Below are 21638 nucleotides of genomic sequence, written 5' to 3'. Positions count from 1 at the left end.
ACGAAATGAGACAATGAAAAATTACAACATGGATCACTCACGAACAAATAAAACCAAAATTTAAGTTTTAATAGTTGTAATTTTATTAACTTGGGTTGTATGTACTACAAAAAAAAAACAAATCTGAACATTTTTTGCTTTACGGGCGGGATCTGGCCAGAGGGTTGTAAATTGCCAACCTTTGTTTTAAAGTCTTTAAAAAATGTTTGAATTGTTATAATCGTTATATTAAATTTAAAACAACTGTTTGATAAATATGTTTATGTTTTTTTTTTTCTTAATTAGATTAATATTTTTAAAAAATATAAACCATCGTTTTAAACAATAATTTAGTTGTTTAAAAGTAAAACTAAATAATCAAATAACTAAGCAAACTTTTTTATAAAAAAAATTAACTTTTATTTAATGACTTAGCTGATCTTGTATCTTTAGAAAAAAAAGTTTTAGTAATAATTTTTGTGTATTAAATCTAAATACTTATTAGGTTTATATTGCTAAATTACACTTTAAAGTCTTTATAACTATTAAATGTGCTGAACAAAAATTTAGTAATGTAATTTATACCTTTTCTAATTTCATTAAAATAGTTACAATTTGTTGATGTTGAAAAGTATGCTAGAAACATATAAATAGTTTTTGAAGAATAATTTGTTAAAGACGTATACAAGAAAAGATAATAACTTAAATAAAAAGCGTACATACTGTAAAAAACTTAAAGATTCTAGATTTTTTTATAACTTAAAATAGCCAGCTTTTAGCGTTAGTTTAATCAACAGAACTTATTAAAGTTTACAGCTTATATACTTTGTTATAACAAAATTGCTTATAGACACTAACTAAATATAAAAACGAGATGTAGTTCTAAAACCAAACTAACAGCTGCAACTTTCTTCTTTTCAAACTTAGTTCTCTCAAAACTTACAAAATTAGTCAAACCCGTTAGATGTTAAATAACTTAATTTAAATAAAATTATAAAAAAAGTACATATTTAATATAAGCTTCATATTAAAAAAAAATTTTACGATAAGCTAAGTTTGATTATAAGTTGTCTTCAACCTTAAAAAGCTTTTAAAATGATATTATTAGGGTATTAAAGTTTTTAAATTATTAACAATATGTTAAAACGCTGTTTTATCAGTTTCTTGTATTGTATCAAAAATAGTTGTACTTGGGTGAAGATAGCTTTGTACTTAAAAATTCGAATTATAATAGACATCATGCTTACAATGAAAACGAACATTTAAACTTTTTTATTACTTGTTGATGAAAACTATTATAAAAATAAAATTTCTATGATCTTTGTCTCGCTTATCTAAAAGATATAATAATAGATACTAGTTAGTATCTTTAGCTCTGTTTTGATGAAAAAACTCTTAAATTAGGCTAAGGAAATCATTTTATTTCATGAATTGTTTTACTATTTAGATATACAGCCTTTAAGAAGTTAAAAAAATTCACTACATCAACAAGTTTAAACTTAAACTTGTTATTAGAAAAATAGAAATATTTTAAAACCTCGTAATATCTACTTATTATTATCGTAACAATAATATCTACTAAAGAACATCAAATAAAGTTAATAATAGTAGTAAAACAAATACCTTTAAGTAGTTGAAAACACAAGCTAGGGTTCTTCCAAAAATATTTAATGAAACATTTAGATCTTTAAGTTTTGTTTAATTACAAAGACTAAGTTACTAAAGTAGAGTGAAAAGCTAAAAGAAGCTATAATGAATTATAAAAGTTATCTCTAAAATAAATGTTAGTCTAGATACAACGTTAAAAGTCTCCAGTTTAATTCCTTAAAAAGATTCTCAAAGTTTTTGCACATTATAATCCAATTTGTATTCTATAGCTATCAAGTTTTCGAATATTATTCGAAATCATTATAACAATATAAATCAAAAATAGTTAACAAAAAAAATCCTAAAGAAGAAAAAAAACCTTTTAGTGTTAGTTTGAAACTTAAAGAAAGTAGCAAAACGCATTTTCCAGTTACAAAAACACATCTAAGCAGCAAGTTTTAATCTATGTTACATGTAAATGAAACTTAATTAAGCAGATAATAAAAAAGTTTAATACTGGCTTCGAAAATAATTTTTTTGCCATAACTAATACAAATTAGTTTAATAACTTATACAAAGTTATTGCTAAACATGTTAGAAAATAAGTCAATTGTATAATATTTGTACGATAGATTTATTTTATAAATACCTTTAGCAATAACTTTTTATAAATTGAAATGAAATTTCTTAATGTGATCTACAAGGTTTTCTTAGATTTGTCTTAGTAAATCTATTTTTTACTGATTTAATATAAAAAATAGGTTTATGTTAGCTGATAAATCTAAAGTAACTTTTAACAAAGCATGATAAAATAATTAAGTAAATATCACTTTTTTAAATCTGAAATTAACTTTTAGTTGTAAAATGTTTACGGCTTTTATTAAAAATATTCAATTCTTTTAAAAAGAGATTAAATATATAAAACTTTAAAATACTTGCTACCTGCAACTTTGATAGTTGAAAGTTAATTAAAATCTAAATGTTTGTTTTTGAAAGTAATTTAAATACAACTAAATTTAAGTTAATATATATATATATATATTTATACAGTCAATTAATACTGAAACATAACTTTTTATAATTTATATGTTTTTAGTGTTTTACATGTTTTTAATGAGTTTTATTTCATTTTGATTAACCTTGAAAATATCAATGTAATACATAAGTTTACGATTTGAGACCTTAGACAAGAATATTTTTGATATCAACTGTAGTTCCAATATGGAGTTTTAATATTAAACTAAAAAAAAATGTGTAAAAATAGATAAATTTTGAACTGTTTTTGTCTTTTTGAAATATATTTTGTTTTTTTGAACGACAAAAAAAAGCGACAATAATTTGGTCCAAGGACCGGAGTGTAAGAAAAACCTTTCAGTTTTCGCGTCATAAACCACGAATACAGTTTAATGTCTTGTCCAGGACTAATGTATTATGTTATACAGTTAAGTAAATTTTAATGCAAAAATAACTAAAATAAAACACTTAATGTATCTTACACACATTTTTATCTGGTAAGTGTAGAGTTTACGAAAAAAAAAAATAATTCATGCAAAAAGCGTAGTGTTGACTACATGTTTGTTAAAACTAAGCGAATTTTCTGTAATAAAAGTTGTAAAAAGATGATATTTAATTGAGAATTTATGTAGCATTGATCCTTGACTACAAAACTTAAGCTTACTTTGTAATCACTCTAGCATAAAATTTTTTTGAATTACCTTTTATTTTTTTATACTTAAAACTTGTACTTCCATAATAGAATTTGTTATTGGATTACTACAATGAACCAAGGAAGTATATTTGCTTTAAAAAGCAATTATATAAACGTAGTTTCAATTAAAAAAAAAAAAAAGTTAAAACTGTTGAGTTATTTTTTATAAATGTTTAGTTTTTAGAAAAAGGCAAAAGTTTTTTACTAACTAAAAACTTTAACAATTTGTATAAATGAATTTTAAAATAAGTTTAAATACTTAACAATATCTTTCTCTGTCTTAGTATAATATAAAAGGATTAATAAAAAGAATGATAAAATATATTTATTACTTGCACTGACTTGTACTACCTTATTTGTAAAATTGGTATTCTTAAAGTATTTTGAATATGTGTCAGCCATTGGTTTCAATATTGCAGCGTTCAACCGTAAACTATTTTTTTGTTTACTTTTTTTTAAACTTTTATTTTTTAGTATTTTAAAATCATTCTGACAGAATTTTTTAAACATTGCAAGAAACATTTCTTGAAAGTTTGAGGTATGTATCTCCAACAACGTAGGAGAAAATAGATTTTTAGTGAAATAGTCTTTTTTGCTGTTTTAGTTTGTGCCTCACGTAAGAAACCTATTGTTTCTCCAACTTTGACCTGCTGTATCTCAAAATTTATTTTGAATTTTTTATGTCTGTAAAAAGCATCTTGTAGCTTAGCTAAAATTCTATAAAATAAGATCAAATTGTGAAAAAAAATGATTTACTCCCATATGCTCTTAAACTGGATCATATAATTTTGTTCAATATCTTGAAAGAAACTAACTGAAATGTTCCAAAAATCTTAAAATATCCTAAGCTATAGTTTATATACTTTATAAAAAAAAACAAACTAGCCTGAAATTTAATTTTTTTTTTAAATATCTCCAGTTATCCTGATTCATTCTAAGATTTTCAAAAATTTCAAACTATTCTGAGCTGTCCATGGTATACTGAGCATCCTTAGTGCTTGAAAACCTTGTACTTTTAATGTTGTTACAATATATATATATTTAATAGTTAGAAAAAATATCTGTCTTATACTTTACCCTTTGCAACAATAAACACTTTCTGGACAAAGCAATTGTGTTACATCATGTGTAATTTTACCTACTTTATAAATATTTAACTTTTTAGTTTACCATGAAAGAAAATAAAAAACGAAAACTATTCTAGACAAAAAACCTTATTAACCATTTAGAGTACAACCTCAAGGCTAAATTCTCAATAAAAACAACTATTACTAAGGTTGTGAAAAAATCAAGAATTTCAAATCCCAACAAGTATTAAGTAGCAATACAACAAGTCCAACCAATCATAGCCACCAGAGTGAACAAACAAAAAGTTGTTAACAAAGCGCATTAAACTTGTATTATAATACATTTAACCTTTAGAGACTATCTTAACAAACAGTGTTATATAACTCTTTTACTACTACAACACAAAATTAAAATTAGTAATTTTTTTGAAAATTAAAGCCTTGAGTCTTAGATAAAACATAAAACTATTTGATTCAAACTACAATTCAAAAGAAGTAAAAAAGTTATTGAATTGAACTCTACAAAAAAAAACTACATAGAATACTTTACTAATACAGGTATTCATACTAATAAATCCATAAAAATTAGTTTTCTCATTAACAACTCAAAACTAGCTTAAAATATTTAAGTATATATGTTTATTTGATTATATAACGAACAACAGTTTTATACAGCAGTTTTGTTTATGAGGTATTTCTATCTTGTTTATTCCTCAATAAAGCTTTAGTTTATTTAACATGTTTTGCAGAAGTTTAGAATTAAAAATTTTTATAAATGTTACCACATAAGTAATAATGAAGGTTTTTGTACAGTAAGTTTAGTTTAAATAAAACACGCTGATTTTAGTTTTGTTGTTGGTCTAAGAATTTGTGCATTTCGAAAAAGTTTTAGTAAGCAAGTTTTTCAAGGTATGAAAAGAAAAGATTGTATTAGAAAAATGTTTTAAACTGCTCGTGTGCGCGGCTTAATTTTACTTTGATTAAAAGTTTTAATATTGGTAAAACAGTATTTTTGGTATATGTTTTGTTTTTTGCTTTTCTTGTTTACTGTTATAGTCTTGTCTGATTTATCAATTTCACTTTTTTTTAGTTGGTAAGTCTGCAGCCGAATTTTGTATTAAATTTTGATTTTGTGCTGTTTAGTATTTCCCATTTAATTTTATAGTCTGTTTTGTTATCTTTTTAATTCCAAGTATAGTTTGCCAGTTCTGTTGTAAGTCTTATTCAAATGTTATTGAATGAAGGTTTGTAATTCCTTTATCTTTTTTGGAACTATTTCCTGTAGATCCTACGAACTGCTTGGTTGCTTTGTTGGATGTTACTGTTGCTCTATAGATTATGTTAGAAATAAGGCATTGGTTGTTTTTAAAGGGCAGGGTTATTTGTGGCAATTTCAAAGTTTATCTTTTGTGTTACTTTTATTGTTTATACTGTTTTTGTTTAAAATGTTATTGTTGTGTGCTATTATTTTGCTCTTAAAATTACTTGTACAACTGTGTTATATTTTAATTGTGTTGCGATTGAATATTTTTTATATGGATGGTTTTCATTTAAGGATGTGCTATTTAAATTTAAAAACCGTTTGCTTATATTACAAATTACAGTTAAGGGCAGGGGAGGTGAACACCTTTTTTTTTGAAATTTGATCTTATTTTATATAGTTTTTACTAAGCTACAAGATGCTTTTTACAGATTTTAAAAATTCAAAAAAAATTTTGAGATATAGCCGGTCAAAGTTGGAGGTAACAATAGGATCCTTTTGGGAGACGCAAACAAAAACAGCAAAAATAGACTATTTCACTAAAAATCTATCTTCTCTTACGTTTTTTGAGATAATTACCTCAAACTTTCAGTAAATGTTACTTGATATATTTAGAAAATTCTGTTGGAAAGAATTTAAAAAAAATTAAAAAATTAAAATTTTATATAAAACATAAACAAAAAAAATACAGTTTTTTTTTATTTTTTTTAATTTTGTGTGGACTGAATTTTCTAAATATTGCAAGGAATATTTACTGAAAGCTTAAGGTAGTTATCTCAAAAAATGTAGGAAGAGATAAGTTTTTAGTGATTTCTAGTTATTTGCTGTTTTAGTTTTCCCCTCCCATAAGAATCCTACTACTGCCTCTAACTTTGACCGGCTACATCTCAAAAACTATTTAGAATTTTTAAAATCTGTAAAAAGCATCTTGTAGCTTAGTAAAAACTATATAAAATAAGATTAAATTTAAAAAAAGCGTATTCACCCCCCATGCCCTTAAACTAAACGGTGAGTTGATAAATACTACATCTCTCTTTGTCTTTTATTTCTTTTTTATAGAATGGTCTTGTTTTATTTTATATTATTGTTGTAATTAGCTGAAGTTAATGCTTTTTGATATTGACTATTTATATTGTTTAAAGATTCTTCATTGTTATAAAGTTTTATGAGTCTTCTGTTTATTGATTTAGGTAGTTGTTTCAAACTTGTCCGGGGTAATTAGAATTGTTATTTTTGTATAAAATTGGTGAGTTTGGTTTGGTGTAAAGTAAGGTTGGTAACTTGAGTTTAATATGTTAAATGATACATCTAAAAAAATCTGTTTGGAATAATCTGGATTCTGTTGTTATTTTAAAGCCGTTTTGTTTAAATAATTTTATTATTTATATATATTTTCTTTTTTACTCTTACAAAAAAAATAATTAGTTTGCACTGGAAGCAAAACTTTTTTCTTTAAAGATTTATTATGCTTATGACAACTTTGTCTAGTTTAAGTTTACTCAGGATAGTTTTTTTTGTGACTCAAAGAGTGGTAACCATTATAATATAACTAAATAAGTGAATAAATAGACAGTAATGAAAATTTATAAGAAAAATTTAATGTTTTTTAATTATGTTTAAAAATAAATTATAGAACTAAAAAAAAATATACAGCAAATTTAATATTTGAATGAGAAACAAAAATTACAAATAAGTGACAACTATAAAAATCAGAGATTTTATTATTTTATATCAAATACTAAAACAAGATTAAAAAGTCAAACTATAAATACCTTTTAGATTAAAACTGTTTTCTATATTAATTCAAAAGCATAAAAAAACAAAAAAATACTGTATTTGCCCTAATTCAGAGCTCCCTAAACCCTTTTTCATGATTTCCCCCTTATCACTTTTTAAAGATAATTATCCCCCTTTATACTGTAAGTTTCAAATTACCTGTCAGTTATACCTTTTTTACTCTTTCTTACAAACCAAGAAGTATAGAGTGTTACCATTAATTATTTACTTTTACTCCTCACTAGTTTAAGGGTCAAGTAATAAATAGCAACCTAAAACTATTAAAGTGTTAAGCTTAAAAAATAAAGTTTTATTCTAATAACATGAAGACTGAGCAACTTATTAAAAGCTTGCCACACACTCAGGCTAACTCAAACTAGTTTGAAATTTTTAAAACAAAATTAGGCGAACTCACAAATATAGTTAGTATTTGATAACTTAAAGTACTTTAATTTTTTGTGCAGATTATAAGTAGAGTATGAATGTTGGTTTTAAATCTCATTCAAATAGAAGCAGGTCAAGTAGAAAACGAAAGCTGCCAAAAAGATTTAACAGTTTGGAAGCAGTTGAAGAATTAGAACAGTCTAAAATATTTAAGTCAAGTAAGTTTTTTAATGAACAGTATATGTTATTTTAATTTTAGAGAGATATTGAAAAAATATTCTACTTAATAATAAAAATAGTCTTAGGTTATTAACTTTCTATACTTAATTTTTTAAATGGTATGTGTTTTGGTGATTTATACTTAGTTTTTTTTAGTTGATATCATTAAACTATGTGCAATTATTAAAAAAGTATAAGTTTATACCATCATAATTGGTTAAAAAAATTATTAAGCGTAGTTAGATTTAGTAAGGTTTATAAATAAAAGTCTCAAGGTTCAGTAAAAGTGAGTTTTCTTGTATACCAAAATAATTATAACTTATTTCTAGTAGATTAAATTTTGACAAATTAATTTTTAGTAGCTAACATGAAAATTACAACAATAATTTTTAGGTGATTCATCAAATTTTGATTCAAGTAGTTGTCTTTTCAGTGCTGAGTTTTCAACTGAAACAAATTGTAGTTCAGCTCAAGATGGTCTTATTTCAAATAAAAGTTTGGATGACATATTTGCAGCTATAGTTGAAGATGATAACTTGGATTGTGAAAAAAGTTTTAACAATGATAATTTGAATTCAAATGAAAATTTAAAGCTGCTTAATGACTCTGTGTTTGAGGAATTAGATCTTTCTAATTTAGAAAAACAGTTTGAAAGTGTTGATAAAAGCAATAGTGTTTTACCTCGACCGAGTGTTTCAAAAGTTAAAACATCAACGCCTCTCAAATCTTCGAAGTCTTTATTAAATAAACTACAAAGCAGGTATGACATTTTGAATATACAAATCCATAATTACTTAAGTTATAATAAAAACAAATAAATAAACTAGAACAAGTAATTGTTAGACTTTATTTAATTCTTCTTTTTAGTTTTGAAATTGATTTAACTTAAGGACTAGTAAAGAGTGAAGCACTTAGAAAACAAAATTTAAGGCCAAAGGAGGATAAACCGTGTTTTTTACAAGCTGTTCTTATTTTATAGAGTTTTTACTGAGCTTTAAGTTGCTTTTTACCGTTTTATAAAATTCGAACTATTTTTTGAGATATGACAGGTTAAAGTCGGGCCCTATTATAGGCTCCCTATGGAAAGTGAAAACTAAAACAGCAAAAAAAGACTATTTCATAACTTTAACAGTCTAATCATTATACAATTACAAAAAAACTTTACTTTGGACTTCAAAAAATTAAAATAAAGTAAAAATAACTTTTTTAAAGTTTTTGTCATAAATTTATATATTTTTTCAATTATTTAAATTCATTATTAACTTTTTTTTCTTATAATGAAAAGAAAATTTCTGAAAAATTGAAGAAGATTACTTGAAAATGAAGGAGGAAATAGATATTAAGTAATTTTTTTTTAATTTCTGAGAAAATTGACCCAAAAAAGTTTGCAGTCCATACGTTTGTTTCCGAAACTTTTTACAAAAAATAAAATATCTCATAAGTTAAATGATATTTTTGAATTCTATAAAAACTGGTTTGCAGAAAGCTTTCATGCAAAAGCCAAAGTTAATTTTTGTAAAAAAAGTGTTGGACCCCCCACCTATGGCCTTAATGTACAGCAACTTTATCTAAAAAAATTATTTTTTTGTGTTATTTTTATTAATTTCTTTATATAATCTACTTTCGAACTCTTTATTGATTCTATTTGCCATTAAACTATTTAATCATCAATACTTAAAAATAAATAAATACTTTTTATTTTACTTTTATAGACTAAAAGAAAATGCACATAAAGTTGTACATAAAAATAAGTCTATAGAAATTCCCCGTTATGTTGGAATCTCTACTTTAGAAGAAGCAACAGCTAAAACTCAAGAGAGTGAAAAACTTTTTTTTGGACTTCCACCAATAGTGAGAAAAAAATATGCAGAAAAAGGAATTTCAAAACTATATGGTTAGACACTTTTGATTAGTTTTTTCTTTAAGCAAGATCGGACTATTATAAATTATTCGCTTTTAAACTACTTTTTGAAGATAAAAGTAGAGTTTAATATTTAAATATTAGTTAGGACATTGTTAATGTGAAAAGTAAAAAGGTTTACTAGAGTATAATTATGTTTTTGTTCTAATGTTTATAGTCATACAACTTTTTTTTTCTTAGTTATATATTGTTTAGTTTTTTAAATTTAAATTTATATTAAAGAGAATCGAAAGGTAAAAATATTTTAGCACTTAATACTTTTTCAAAGACTACATCTTTTTTTTACTACCATGACCACTTTTAGAGTAATTGCTGTAATTTTTCATAAATTATTAACATAAATTTATATTTAAAAGAAGGAAAAAAAAATTGTACTAAACTGCTGTTTTTTTTTTTTAATTGTTTTTAGGTTCTTTATTAAACATTTCTTAAAATTAAGATCATTCAAATTTAAGCATTTATAACTGAACTGTTAAACTGAAAGCGTTTATAACTGAAATAAAAATTGAGAAATTTTTATTTTATTTTCAAAAATTTTACCTTAAGTTTGATAACGAATTTACTTGAAGACACTGTTTTCTTTATATACCAATAAAGCTGAACATTTTTTTACGATTTAAAATAAATTTTATATTTTTTAATACAAATTAATTATGGATTAGAATTTTTTTTATAATTTTGATTAATCTAGCCCAAACTTTATAAAAACTGCACCTTTTTATAATAGCTTTTTACCCTTTAATCTGAATGTTAAAGTTTAAACTACTAGTATTAATATCATTTATGTAAGATAAATATAGATTATAGTTTAGTCTTAAAATAATTAAAGTAAACTTTAATTTTTTGATATTTATGAATAAAGTTTATAGCTTTTTTTTTTTGAAAGTTTAAAACCTTTAATATACAACTGGTAAGGAAACTGTAAAAACCTTAAATTTTGTTTGGAAAAAAAAAACTTAGATTAGTGAAAGTTAAGAAAAAACAATTTAGAAATTAGTCAATTTTTAATTTTTAAAGTATCCTAGGTGTTTTACTTAATATATAGTTGTAGTTGCATTATATCATTTTACTTAAACAACACCTTATATAGGGTTTTGTTTTAATTTTTTTTTACATGCGTTTTAAGATTATTGAATACTAAAATTAAGAGTACAAGAATAATGATTTACCAAAAAACAAGAGTTTTTTTTTAAACTTAATTAGTTATAATTCAAATGACATGTTTTATGTTTATTTACTTGAGCTATTTAACAACTTGTATATGTGTTTAATTGTTGTTTTTGTAGATTGGCAACAAGAATGTCTTAACCTGCCAGCAGTGACCGAAAGGAAAAATTTGATATATTCATTACCTACAAGCGGTGGTAAAACATTGGTTGCTGAAATTATGATGTTAAAAACACTATTGTGTTTGAAAAAGAATGTTGTAATTGTTCTTCCCTTTGTTGCTCTTGTACAAGAAAAGGTTTTTATTTTTAAACAAACTTGATGTTGCTAATTTAGGTTAGAAATATTAAATCACTATAGCATTCTAGTTTTACTTTAGCCAGTATTTATTTCGGCCTTCATCAACAAAGTTAAGATGTTTTATTCGCTTGGTTTTATATCGCTTCAGTACTTCGTACTTAAGCCCGCTTGGTTAGATCCGTCAGCGGTTTCTCGCGACTATTCCTACCTGATGAGTCCTAATTAGGACGAAACCGGTCCTAGGATTGTCTCGGATGCTGTTGTTGTTGATCGTGCGGTGAAGTTCATTGTTTATTATTAGTTTTACTTTAGTAATTAAATTAGTAGTACACCAACTTGGAAATCTTATGGTTAGTTATATATTGTTTAGTTAAAATTGAAATATTATTGACAGCATGATTATACATTTTTAAAAACAAGACAAAAACGTATACCGAAGAGTGCGTTTGTTTCAAACTATTTAATACCTGTAATTTTTGAAATTAAGGCATAACATTGTATTATATAAAATTAAGAACTTATAAATTAAGTCTTTGTTCACTTTCTTAACATGTACTTTTAAAGGATCAATAGAAAAGTTTGTTTTTTCTTTCTCACAATTTTAGAAAATGTGTATTGTAAAAAAGGTAATTAGCAAATTTATCAATTACTTCCTTGTAACTTAACTTTGTACGTATTTGACAACAACTATGCTGTTAAAGATTTAATTGTGTTAGGTGAAAAAATAAAAAAGGTATTTTTTGAAGTTTGTTTTTTATACAAACATGGTCTTTTAAAAAGTCTAGCTTTTTGTAGTAAAAACGGTCATAAAAAATAAAATTTGGAAGTACAACAGTATCTGATCTTATAGCTTCAATTAAATTATTTTAGTTTTAAATGCTATTATTTATGTCTATATTATAAATAAAAACTTCAATACTACTTTTTCTGTGGAAAATTAATTGTTGTTAATATTTTTTGCTTGATCTTATATTGTTGAAGTGTTTAAATTTAATTTTTCAAAGTAACTTACATTTTACTTGTAACATATTTTAACAAAAAGTATGTTAAAAAACACATGTGTTTCAAAGATACAATGCTTAGCTGATTTATCATTGTCTTTGGACTTTATAGTTGAAGAGTATGCAGCAGGTAAAGGATGTTACCCTCCTAAAAAACGGAGAAAGAAAAATGTTGTATACATATGCACAATTGAAAAAGCCAGTGGAATGGTACGTTAGCAATTTCGCTGTTATAAGTACTTTGTTGTAGTTAAAATTTTTTAAGGAGTTGTGAAATTTTAATTGTTTATATAAAAATTGAAAGAGGTGTAATAGTCGTAAATACCTACTACCTTCAAACTATTATTATGTATTTTTTTATAATAACACATAAAATGCTGTAAATTGTATTTTGCATTTTGTAAAAGCAAAAAAAAGTACAGTTAGCTAGAGTGATTTTATTGGTAAAAAGTTTTATAGTGTTTTTGTAATTAATTAATTTATTTAATATTTTTTCTAATATATACTAAAAACTCACCAAAGTTTTCAACTTTTTACTCTATAGCTTACTATTCCTACTTGCTGAAAAAAATCTATTTGAAATTCGGCTTGATAGTTTGTTTGATATTGTTAGTTCTGAAATAAAATATTAAAGTCGTTTACTAATTTCCAAATAAAATATAAGGTTGACTCACTAATAGAGCATGGACGTTTAGATGAAGTGGGTCTCGTCATAGTGGACGAGCTTCATATGATTGGTGATGGCGGTAGAAGAGGTTCTTGTATTGAAACCACACTTGTAAAACTAATGCATGTAAATGGTAATTAGTAGTTGTAATTTTGTATCAAATAAACTGTAATACTGAGCTATACTTTAGTCTATTTAATATAAAGTTGGTAGTGTTCTTACTTGACAATTCTTTTAATTTGTACTGTGCACTACTACTAGTTAAAGTTACTAGTGAGTTATTTAATTTTAAATTATGGTAAATAAAATAATATCGTTTCCGAAATTCTTAAAAATAGATGTATAGCATTTTAATGCATTTTTATATAATGTTTAGTTTAAAACTTAGCTTAAGAACTTGTTAAATAGTTTTATTTTTTCTACTTAGAATCTATTCAATTGGTGGGAATGTCGGCTACACTGTCCAACACTAAGGATCTAGCAGGATTTTTAGGCAATGCGAGCATCTACACCAACAACTTTAGACCCGTTGAGCTTAATGAGTACGTCAAGTTCGATTCTACTGTCATGATGGTTGACAGTAAATTAGGAAATGAAGAAGGCCTCAAACACCAACGTTTTATCAAGCATAAAGTTCGTGCAGTACTTGTTGATCTTAGTTTAAAATTTTATATAGCTCACCCTTAGGCTAGTTTTATTTTTAACACTAGATGCAAGGAATGGAAAAGAAAGACCAAGACCACCTGTGTTTTCTTGTAATGGAAGTCATACCTCAGCACTCTTGCCTAATGTTTTGTCCAACCAAAAAGAACTGTGAAAATGTAGCTACTATGATTTGTAGCTCATTGAACAAGTAAGAAAGTTTTTTTTAACTTAAGTTGCATGCTGTAATGTAAGAAGCTTTTTTTTTTTGAAAATTTTAACTGTTATTGATAACATTTAAAATTTGTAAAATTGACCTACAGAAGCACACAAAAATCATTATTAGATTATTTAAAGTTGGAGAAAATAAATCTATTACAAAAAATTAAATTAGATTCAGAAGGGCCAATATGTCCTACTTTGTTGAAAACTATTCCATATGGCATAGCGTATCATCACAGGTAGTTTAAATTTGAACTTAAGTTTTAAATAATTTAAGTAACAAACAATCAAAATCCTAAATATTTAGTATCTTATCACTATAGAATTTATCATATAAAATAAATGTTATATTAATTTGGTTTAAGCTTATTTTGATTGTGATTTATTTTATAACAGTGGGTTAACCGGAGACGAGCGACGGTTAATTGAAGAAGCTTACAGAAATAATGTGTTATGTTTATTGACTTGTACTTCTACACTAGCTGCAGGCGTAAATTTACCTGCTAGAAGGTAACTTTCTTTTTAAGCATGTTCTTATAATTGTTGTTATAATAGAGGAAATGTAAATCTTCTAAAACTTATTTATAAAACTAAGTATTAGATGATCTTCAGACATCTAAAAAACAAAATTTTATACGTTGCCTACATAAAAATAAACTAAAAAATGTTTTTAGATTTTTACACTTATAAATTTAACTTTCAAAAGATTGTCTTAATACAAAGTTTTTAATAATAAAAAACTAAAAAAAGTTATGAAAGTTTTGCAGCGCATGACACTTTCAAATTTTGGTAATTAATACTAGACATGTATTAACATTCATCCACAACATTCTTAACTTTACAATTTTGTTAATATATTGCTATTTTTTTAGAGTTATTATAAGATCACCTCGTATCGGTAACGGTCTGTTGAGCAGAGCGCAATACCGACAGATGATTGGTCGAGCCGGGCGTGCGGGTATTGACAGCCAAGGAGAAAGTTACTTAGTTGTTCCTCCTAGCAAGGTTTGTATGTTTTAATTTGCTCATACATTTATCATTTCTATGTTCAAAATTCATTAAGTTATGGAATATAAAACAGTACTGTTCTAAATTGGTGCTGAACGTGGTATCGGCTTTAATCGAAAAGATTAATAATTTTTTATTAATTTATTTATAGTTATAAAGGTTTTGTTTATTAAGCTGTTGTCTTCAAAAAAAGTTATTATTCTATGAATTTATTATAAAGCTTGCTAAAAGTAAAAGTGTTGAAAAAATTATTTTTCCCGACTCCTTTCATATCTTTGAAAGTTTATATTTTTAAAGTATAGAATTTGAGCGTTTTTTATTTTATTTTGCTTCTGAGCTTAACAACATAGTTAAAGTAAACTAAAGTAAATTATATTGTTTGTAGGGAGGAAAAGAACATATTTTAGAGCTAATTTCTGGATCAGTCGAAAACTGTATCAGTAGTTTAATGTATGGATCGGCCAATGGGTTCTATTCCTTGCTATTAAACCTTATTGGCTTAAAGGTGCTAAACTTTGCTCAATAAAGTTTATATGATAAATGATGAAGCCATAACGAAACTAATTTTACAGATTATAAACCATACGTCAGAAATAAGTAGCTTCTTTTCAAAAACACTTTTCTCTTATCAACTGAAACACAACAAGTTGTTGCTTTCTCAGTCAGTGAAAATAGGTAAGTTGTTTAAAATATTGTTTTTAAAACTTACCAATTGACTCTTTATCTTAGCATATGTGCTAATTTTACCATACTGGCACTAGAGAGCTCTAAAAAAAAGGTTTATTATAATATTCTTATGGTTTTTGTCAAACTTAGTCTTTTTAATTAACTTTTATAAGAAAATAAACAAGTATTTTAACTGAATTATTTTTTTAAATCAAATAAGTTTCTTTATTTATTCAGTTTTATTTTTATCAAAGGCTTTATTTTAAAAAACTTGCCATCTACAACCATGTTAGATCAAGTTTAACAATTTTTTAACTTGATTCTAAAATAGGTAACAACAACTAAAATTAAAGTCACTATTCTTTAGTTTGCAGCTAGGTTGAGCGCATTAGAAAATTAGTTGTTAATTTAAGCTATTGCAAGCGTGAAAATAGGACGACAAATAAGTCCGTAATAAATTTATCAAATACTTATTTAGAACAGCTGAGATATAATTTATAAATGACAAAATGTGTCCTTAATGTTTTTTTTAATATTTAAAACTTTTTATTAGTTATAAAATATTTAATTTTTAATGATTTGTTTCGAACATATAAACTTTAGCTAATAATTTCCCAGATGAGACATTTTCTTTGGATCAAGTTGTAACGGAGTCTCTAGAAAAGTTAAAGTCTCTCAAACTAATTACTGTGGAAAATACTTCAGACAATAGTCAACAAAAAAATGGTGAAATTTTAATATACTGTAGATTTATAGGTTTTCTTGATAACTTTTTTAATTAAAAATGTAGTTAAAGTTTTATATTGTCTACTAATTTGTTAACAATTTTAAAACAATGTAACAATACATTACCCTTTTATATTTTCAATGGTTGTTCAACTACCTTTAAAAGTCTAAATGTATTTTGTTTTGTACTAAAACTATGGCTAAAGTTTTGTGAAATCCATTTATTGTAATCTATAATTAGTATGCTTGTTTATTTTCTAGTAAAAATTACTCGTATTGGATGGGCAACATACAAAGGATCAATAGAGCTGGAGCTAAGTCACAGACTTTATGATGATTTGAAAAAAGGTCTTGATGCTCTTTGTCTAAACTCATACCTTCATTTAATATACCTTGTATGTTTTCGATTGACTGTTTTACACGTTTTAGTTGGCTAAAGTAAAATATTTATGATTTATTAAAAAAACTCTTTTTTAAAAATATAAGTGAGCAATTTAAAGCTTCTTCTAACTCCTTAAGTTTTATTATGCAACAACTAAAAGGTATATTAATTTTCATTAAATTTAACTACAAAACATAAAATATGAAAAAAAAACAGTTTTTTTTTTTTAGGTTTTTGTTTATTTTTTAAATGATGCTAGATATTGTAAGAGTACGTTTCATTATTTGTTTTAAAAGTTAAAAATAAAAATTTCTTAAGTATTTTAGTTTTTAGAATTAATGTAGTTTGATGTACGAAGTTATTTACACGGTTTTAATATGTTTTAATAATACGTTTAAAAGTAAAATTTTAGATATGATTTATCAAAGACATATAACATACTTTTTTTTATTCTAAATTAAATATAATTTATTAGCTTTTATTTCAATACAATATCGTCAAAGATTGTTTTTGATTTATTTTTTTAACAACAAATATTTTTTAGTTTTCACAAAAATAGATTTCTTTTTAGGTTTTTATCTTAATAAGTTTATAAACTTCATAAAAGTTAGTAATTGTAGTGCTATGTAGATTTTGAACAAAAGACTTTAGTTTAAAACACTAAAAAATACAAAGTTATTAATAATAACACTATTAATATGTTTCTACAAACAAGGTGACGCCCTACGATGTTGTCAACAAAATAAAACCTGATTGGATGATATACATGAACCTGCTTGGGCGTCTCAACCAATCAGAACTTAAGGTGTCCCAGCTAATTGGAGCACCAGAGCGGTACATAGTTCAGCGAGCCAGTGGTCGAAATTTGAGAAAATCTGTCAGTAAATTAAAAAAAAGTTATTATGTGGCAGTTGCTGTTTATTGTTTTTTATAAGTAAAGCTACAAAAAGTTGTATAATAGAAAAACTAAGTTAGTTTACAAGTTTTCAATCAAATGTTTCTTATAACAAGGTACATTACGTCAATTACACGTTATTAAAACTTGGTTTTAAAGTTTATGTATGTTATTTTATAAAAGTTTTTATACAGTTTAAAACTTAATTATTATCTGGTTAAAGTATTTTGATATTTCAACTTATGTTTTTTACTCACACAAAAGAATGCTAAAAATATATTATTCTGATGACACACCACATTTGTAGTCAAACTCTTTGTTGCTTTAGTTTGGGGTAGGCCAATTTTTCTAGTTGGCTGATTAGTTGTTAGAAAATTTATTCTTTAGAGGGCCGTGTTATTATATAAATATTTATTGAGGTTTTATACTATAACTTGCAAGTTTATATTACTTAAATGATTATTTAGTTAACGAAAACATGTTATTTTTTCAAAGAATTATCTAGTAAACATCATTTATCCACATTTGCAAGAATTAAAATAATAAATTGTAATAAAAATAAAGTTTAAAATTTAAAATGTATACAGAAAATATATTTTATTATATGAAGTCAGTTTGAGACATTTGTTGTTAATAAAATTTTTAACGAGATGTTTAAAATCTGGCTGTAAATTTAGTGCATAAATTTCTTAGTAAAAGAAGTTAGGTGAACATCAATTAGATCACAACGTAGCTTACTTTTTTTTTGATGTTCAAAAATATTTGTTTACAAGTATAATACTAAACAGAAAGAGTAGTTTTATCGCCTATTTTTCAAGTTATTAAACTTTGATTTATTCAGTAATACATAAAGCTTATCTAATGAATCTGCAAAAAAAAAACACGTATGTGTCTCAATAAAGTATCTGCGTACAAAAACAGTTGTTTTTATATATATCGCTCTAAACTTCTATACTAACTTATTTTAATATGTAGAACTTAAATAACAAATTTAAACAAATTGCTCCTGCTTAAACTTTTATTTCTTCTGTCTTACTCACTCCAAACATACCATATAGTTTTCTTGCAACTTATAAATCATCAACGGTTCATTTATAATTCTAATATAAATAATAGGTTGTTTTTATTTTTACTTACTAATCGATATTTTATTTGTCACCTAACAAAAGTTATAATTTTTTTATTGTAGAAAGTAGACGAGTTTGTAGTAACTCGGTTCTACGCGACGCTAATGTTGTACCAACTGTTCAACGGTGTTTCTGTGTGGAAAGTGGCTGAAACTTTCGATCAAGATCGGGGGTTTCTACAAAACCTTGTGTCAAGCAGCGCAGCATTTGCATCAAGAATAAATTATTTTACGCAGGTAAAAACACAGTACATTTACCCTCAGTTTTTGGAATGAATTTAAGTTTTTTAACGATTTTTTATTTGAATACACAATAGAGTTGTTTTAAATTAAACTCGTAATCAAAGAACTATGCAATATTATGGTAGTTTGATGATATTTGATAAACTAAATAAGTGAAGATTACGTTACTAAATTGATAAAGTAAACATTTTAATAAAGCGGTGTTTAAAGTTAAGTATTCTAAAACTAAATTTTCAATAATAATTCATTCAACTTTATGATTTATAACACTAGTTTAAAAGACAAAAATAACTATTATTCTAATTATATATACTTCTAGTTTATTTAATAGACTATTTTGCATCTGTAGGTAGTCTATAGTTCAAAAATATTTACACAATATGTAAAAAGTATACAACTTGAATGCGTAATATTTTATTTATTAGGAATTAGAAGAGATGTCATTTTATCCACCTCTGCTCGATAAACTAGTGCAAGCGCTGCAGCACTGCAAAATACAAGAACTTGTTCCTCTAATGGAGATACCTGGTGTTAAAATTGCTCGTGCTAAACAAGTTGTTCATTATTTTTCTATAAATCTTAAAGTAACATTTTCAGTTTGATATTGATGCAGTCCGTTTATATTTTAAATGTACTTAATTTGTATGTTAGGTTAATGTGACAAAAGTTGTAATCATTATATAAGATTTAAAAAAATGCTATAAATAAGGTTTTACAAAAAATATAAACAATGAAACAGAAAAAATTATATAATAATAATTCTTTATTTTTTTAAACTGTTTAAAATAAACAGTCTTTCAATTTGTTGTAGAGCTAGTTTTACAAATTGTCTAAAAAAGTTGTCTAAAGTTTTGTAAATAGCAATCTTTTTTTAACTTATTTTATTTAACTAAATGTTTTTAAAGTTAAGTTAGAAAAATATTCAACGTATAATAATAACAAAGTTATCTAATTTAAATAATTTTATAAATATCGAAGTTTAACAGTTATTTTAAACGAAAATTATTTAAATTTTCAATTAAAACTTTTGACAGGTAATACTTTTTAAATTAACTAGTTTATTTAACTTTATATGAAACTTAAGAATGAATTAAATTTTTAAATGAAATTTTAATAAATTAAAAGAACAACGCAAGTTTTACCATAATTTAAAAAGTAATTACTGTTTTTATAATAATAAAATTTTTTATATAAAAACTATAATTACTTAGTGCAAATAAAAACGTGCCAAAATATCAGAACTTTAATAAAAAATAAATATGATTCTAAAAAAGATCAATTTTTTTTTTGAGTGTATTTATTTCTTCGTAACATTCAATACACTTAACTATTTTTAAAGTGATTAATGTAAATATAATGAACACAAATAATAATTTATTGAATCAGTTGCACAAAGCTGGGTACACTACACTAGCATCAATATCTGCATCTGAACACAAAGAACTTGTGTCTAAAATCGATCTTTTGTCTAACAGACAAGCTAAACAAATAATAAATTCTGCTAAGGTTAGTTTGAACATGATAGTTTGGTTAAAGTAGTATAAAAACTGTTTACATAAAATTGCAAATGTATTACTTTTATTTCCAAGTTAAACAGTTTGTTTTGTTTTTTGATGAATTTATTGTATATTAAAGAACTCAGCACTTTTTTTTCGTTGAACTAATATCTATTCTTAGTTTTTACTTTCATGGTCTAAACTTGAGAACTACAAAAAGCTTTTTTTAGCAAACTAACTCTTTGCTAAAACTTTTATGTTGGTTTACTTAATGATTTATAAACTGCTATCATTTTAGGTTTTATTAGCTGAAAAAGTAGAAAACTTACAATCAGATTTAGAAGAATTAAAAGAAGTAGAAGCTCTAAAGAAGTCGTGACAAACTGTAGCTTAATTTTTTTTACATAATTTATTTTTATATAGTTTATGATCAAAAATAGCAAGTTGCTTGAAAAATTTTTTTAACATGTTTCACATAATTGAAAAAGTAGTGAAAGTTTAGTTACTATAAAAAAACACAGTAATGGTATTATACAAATTATCGATTACTCAAACTGTTCAAATTTGTTTTGACTGATAATAGTTTTTATTTAATTTTTTTTTTAATTTATAGACAGCTTAACAATAAATTGAAGTATTTTAATGAAATTTTTACTGGCTTAAAAATAAACAAAGCAAGATTTACTATAATCTAAAAAGTAATTACTGTTTCGGCTACTTAGTTTAAAAAATTATTAAACCAGCCCAAGATTTGTTAATTGAATATTTTTTTATTATAAGAAAAGCTAGTTTTTCTAATGAAAATAGCTTCTAAAAATATTAAACAAATTGAATTTTTTTTTGAAAATTTTGTAATGTTTTATGCTAACTATTGTTGAATTATTAAGCTTTTTAAATATTTTATTGATGTATTGAAACTCAATCATTAAACTAATAATACATTTGTTGCTACCACTATTTAGATAACTTGTTTAAATTTATGTTATAAACTTTTTACTATGAAATCAGTCAAGCTACAATCTATTAGCCCGGGGTCGGCAGCCTTTTGTAAGTCGTAGGCAACAGTAAGCCCAATACTTGAAAAAAAAAATCTTCAAAAATTGTGGCGAAAATCAAACAAAAAAAAAACCGTCTACAACAAAAGCTATTCTATTCTAGTTGGCGTGGGGCCATTTGAAAAGTTTTTTCATGAATC

General features: G+C 24.7%; 1 protein-coding gene across 1 annotated transcript; it reads left to right on the top strand.

Moving 5' to 3' along the window:
* Positions 1-7856: 7856 nt before the first annotated feature.
* Positions 7857-21091, top strand: LOC145844862 (helicase POLQ-like). The gene is made up of 20 exons (XM_082952283.1): positions 7857-7980; positions 8375-8741; positions 9694-9875; positions 11189-11367; positions 12440-12580; positions 13035-13170; positions 13465-13670; positions 13748-13890; positions 14003-14140; positions 14298-14411; positions 14774-14906; positions 15295-15414; positions 15482-15584; positions 16194-16301; positions 16563-16696; positions 17399-17560; positions 18768-18941; positions 19373-19501; positions 20334-20453; positions 20742-21091. The coding sequence occupies exons 1-20, from the start codon at positions 7857-7859 to the stop codon at positions 20820-20822; spliced, it is 2994 nt and encodes a 997-aa protein (XP_082808409.1). The 3' UTR covers positions 20823-21091.
* Positions 21092-21638: the final 547 nt, after the last annotated feature.

This window comes from Thalia democratica, chromosome 9 (assembly GCF_965202585.1).
Source record: "Thalia democratica chromosome 9, ktThaDemo2.hap1.1, whole genome shotgun sequence".
Taxonomy (NCBI): domain Eukaryota; kingdom Metazoa; phylum Chordata; class Thaliacea; order Salpida; family Salpidae; genus Thalia; species Thalia democratica.
This window is presented reverse-complemented; position numbering and strand designations above follow the sequence as displayed.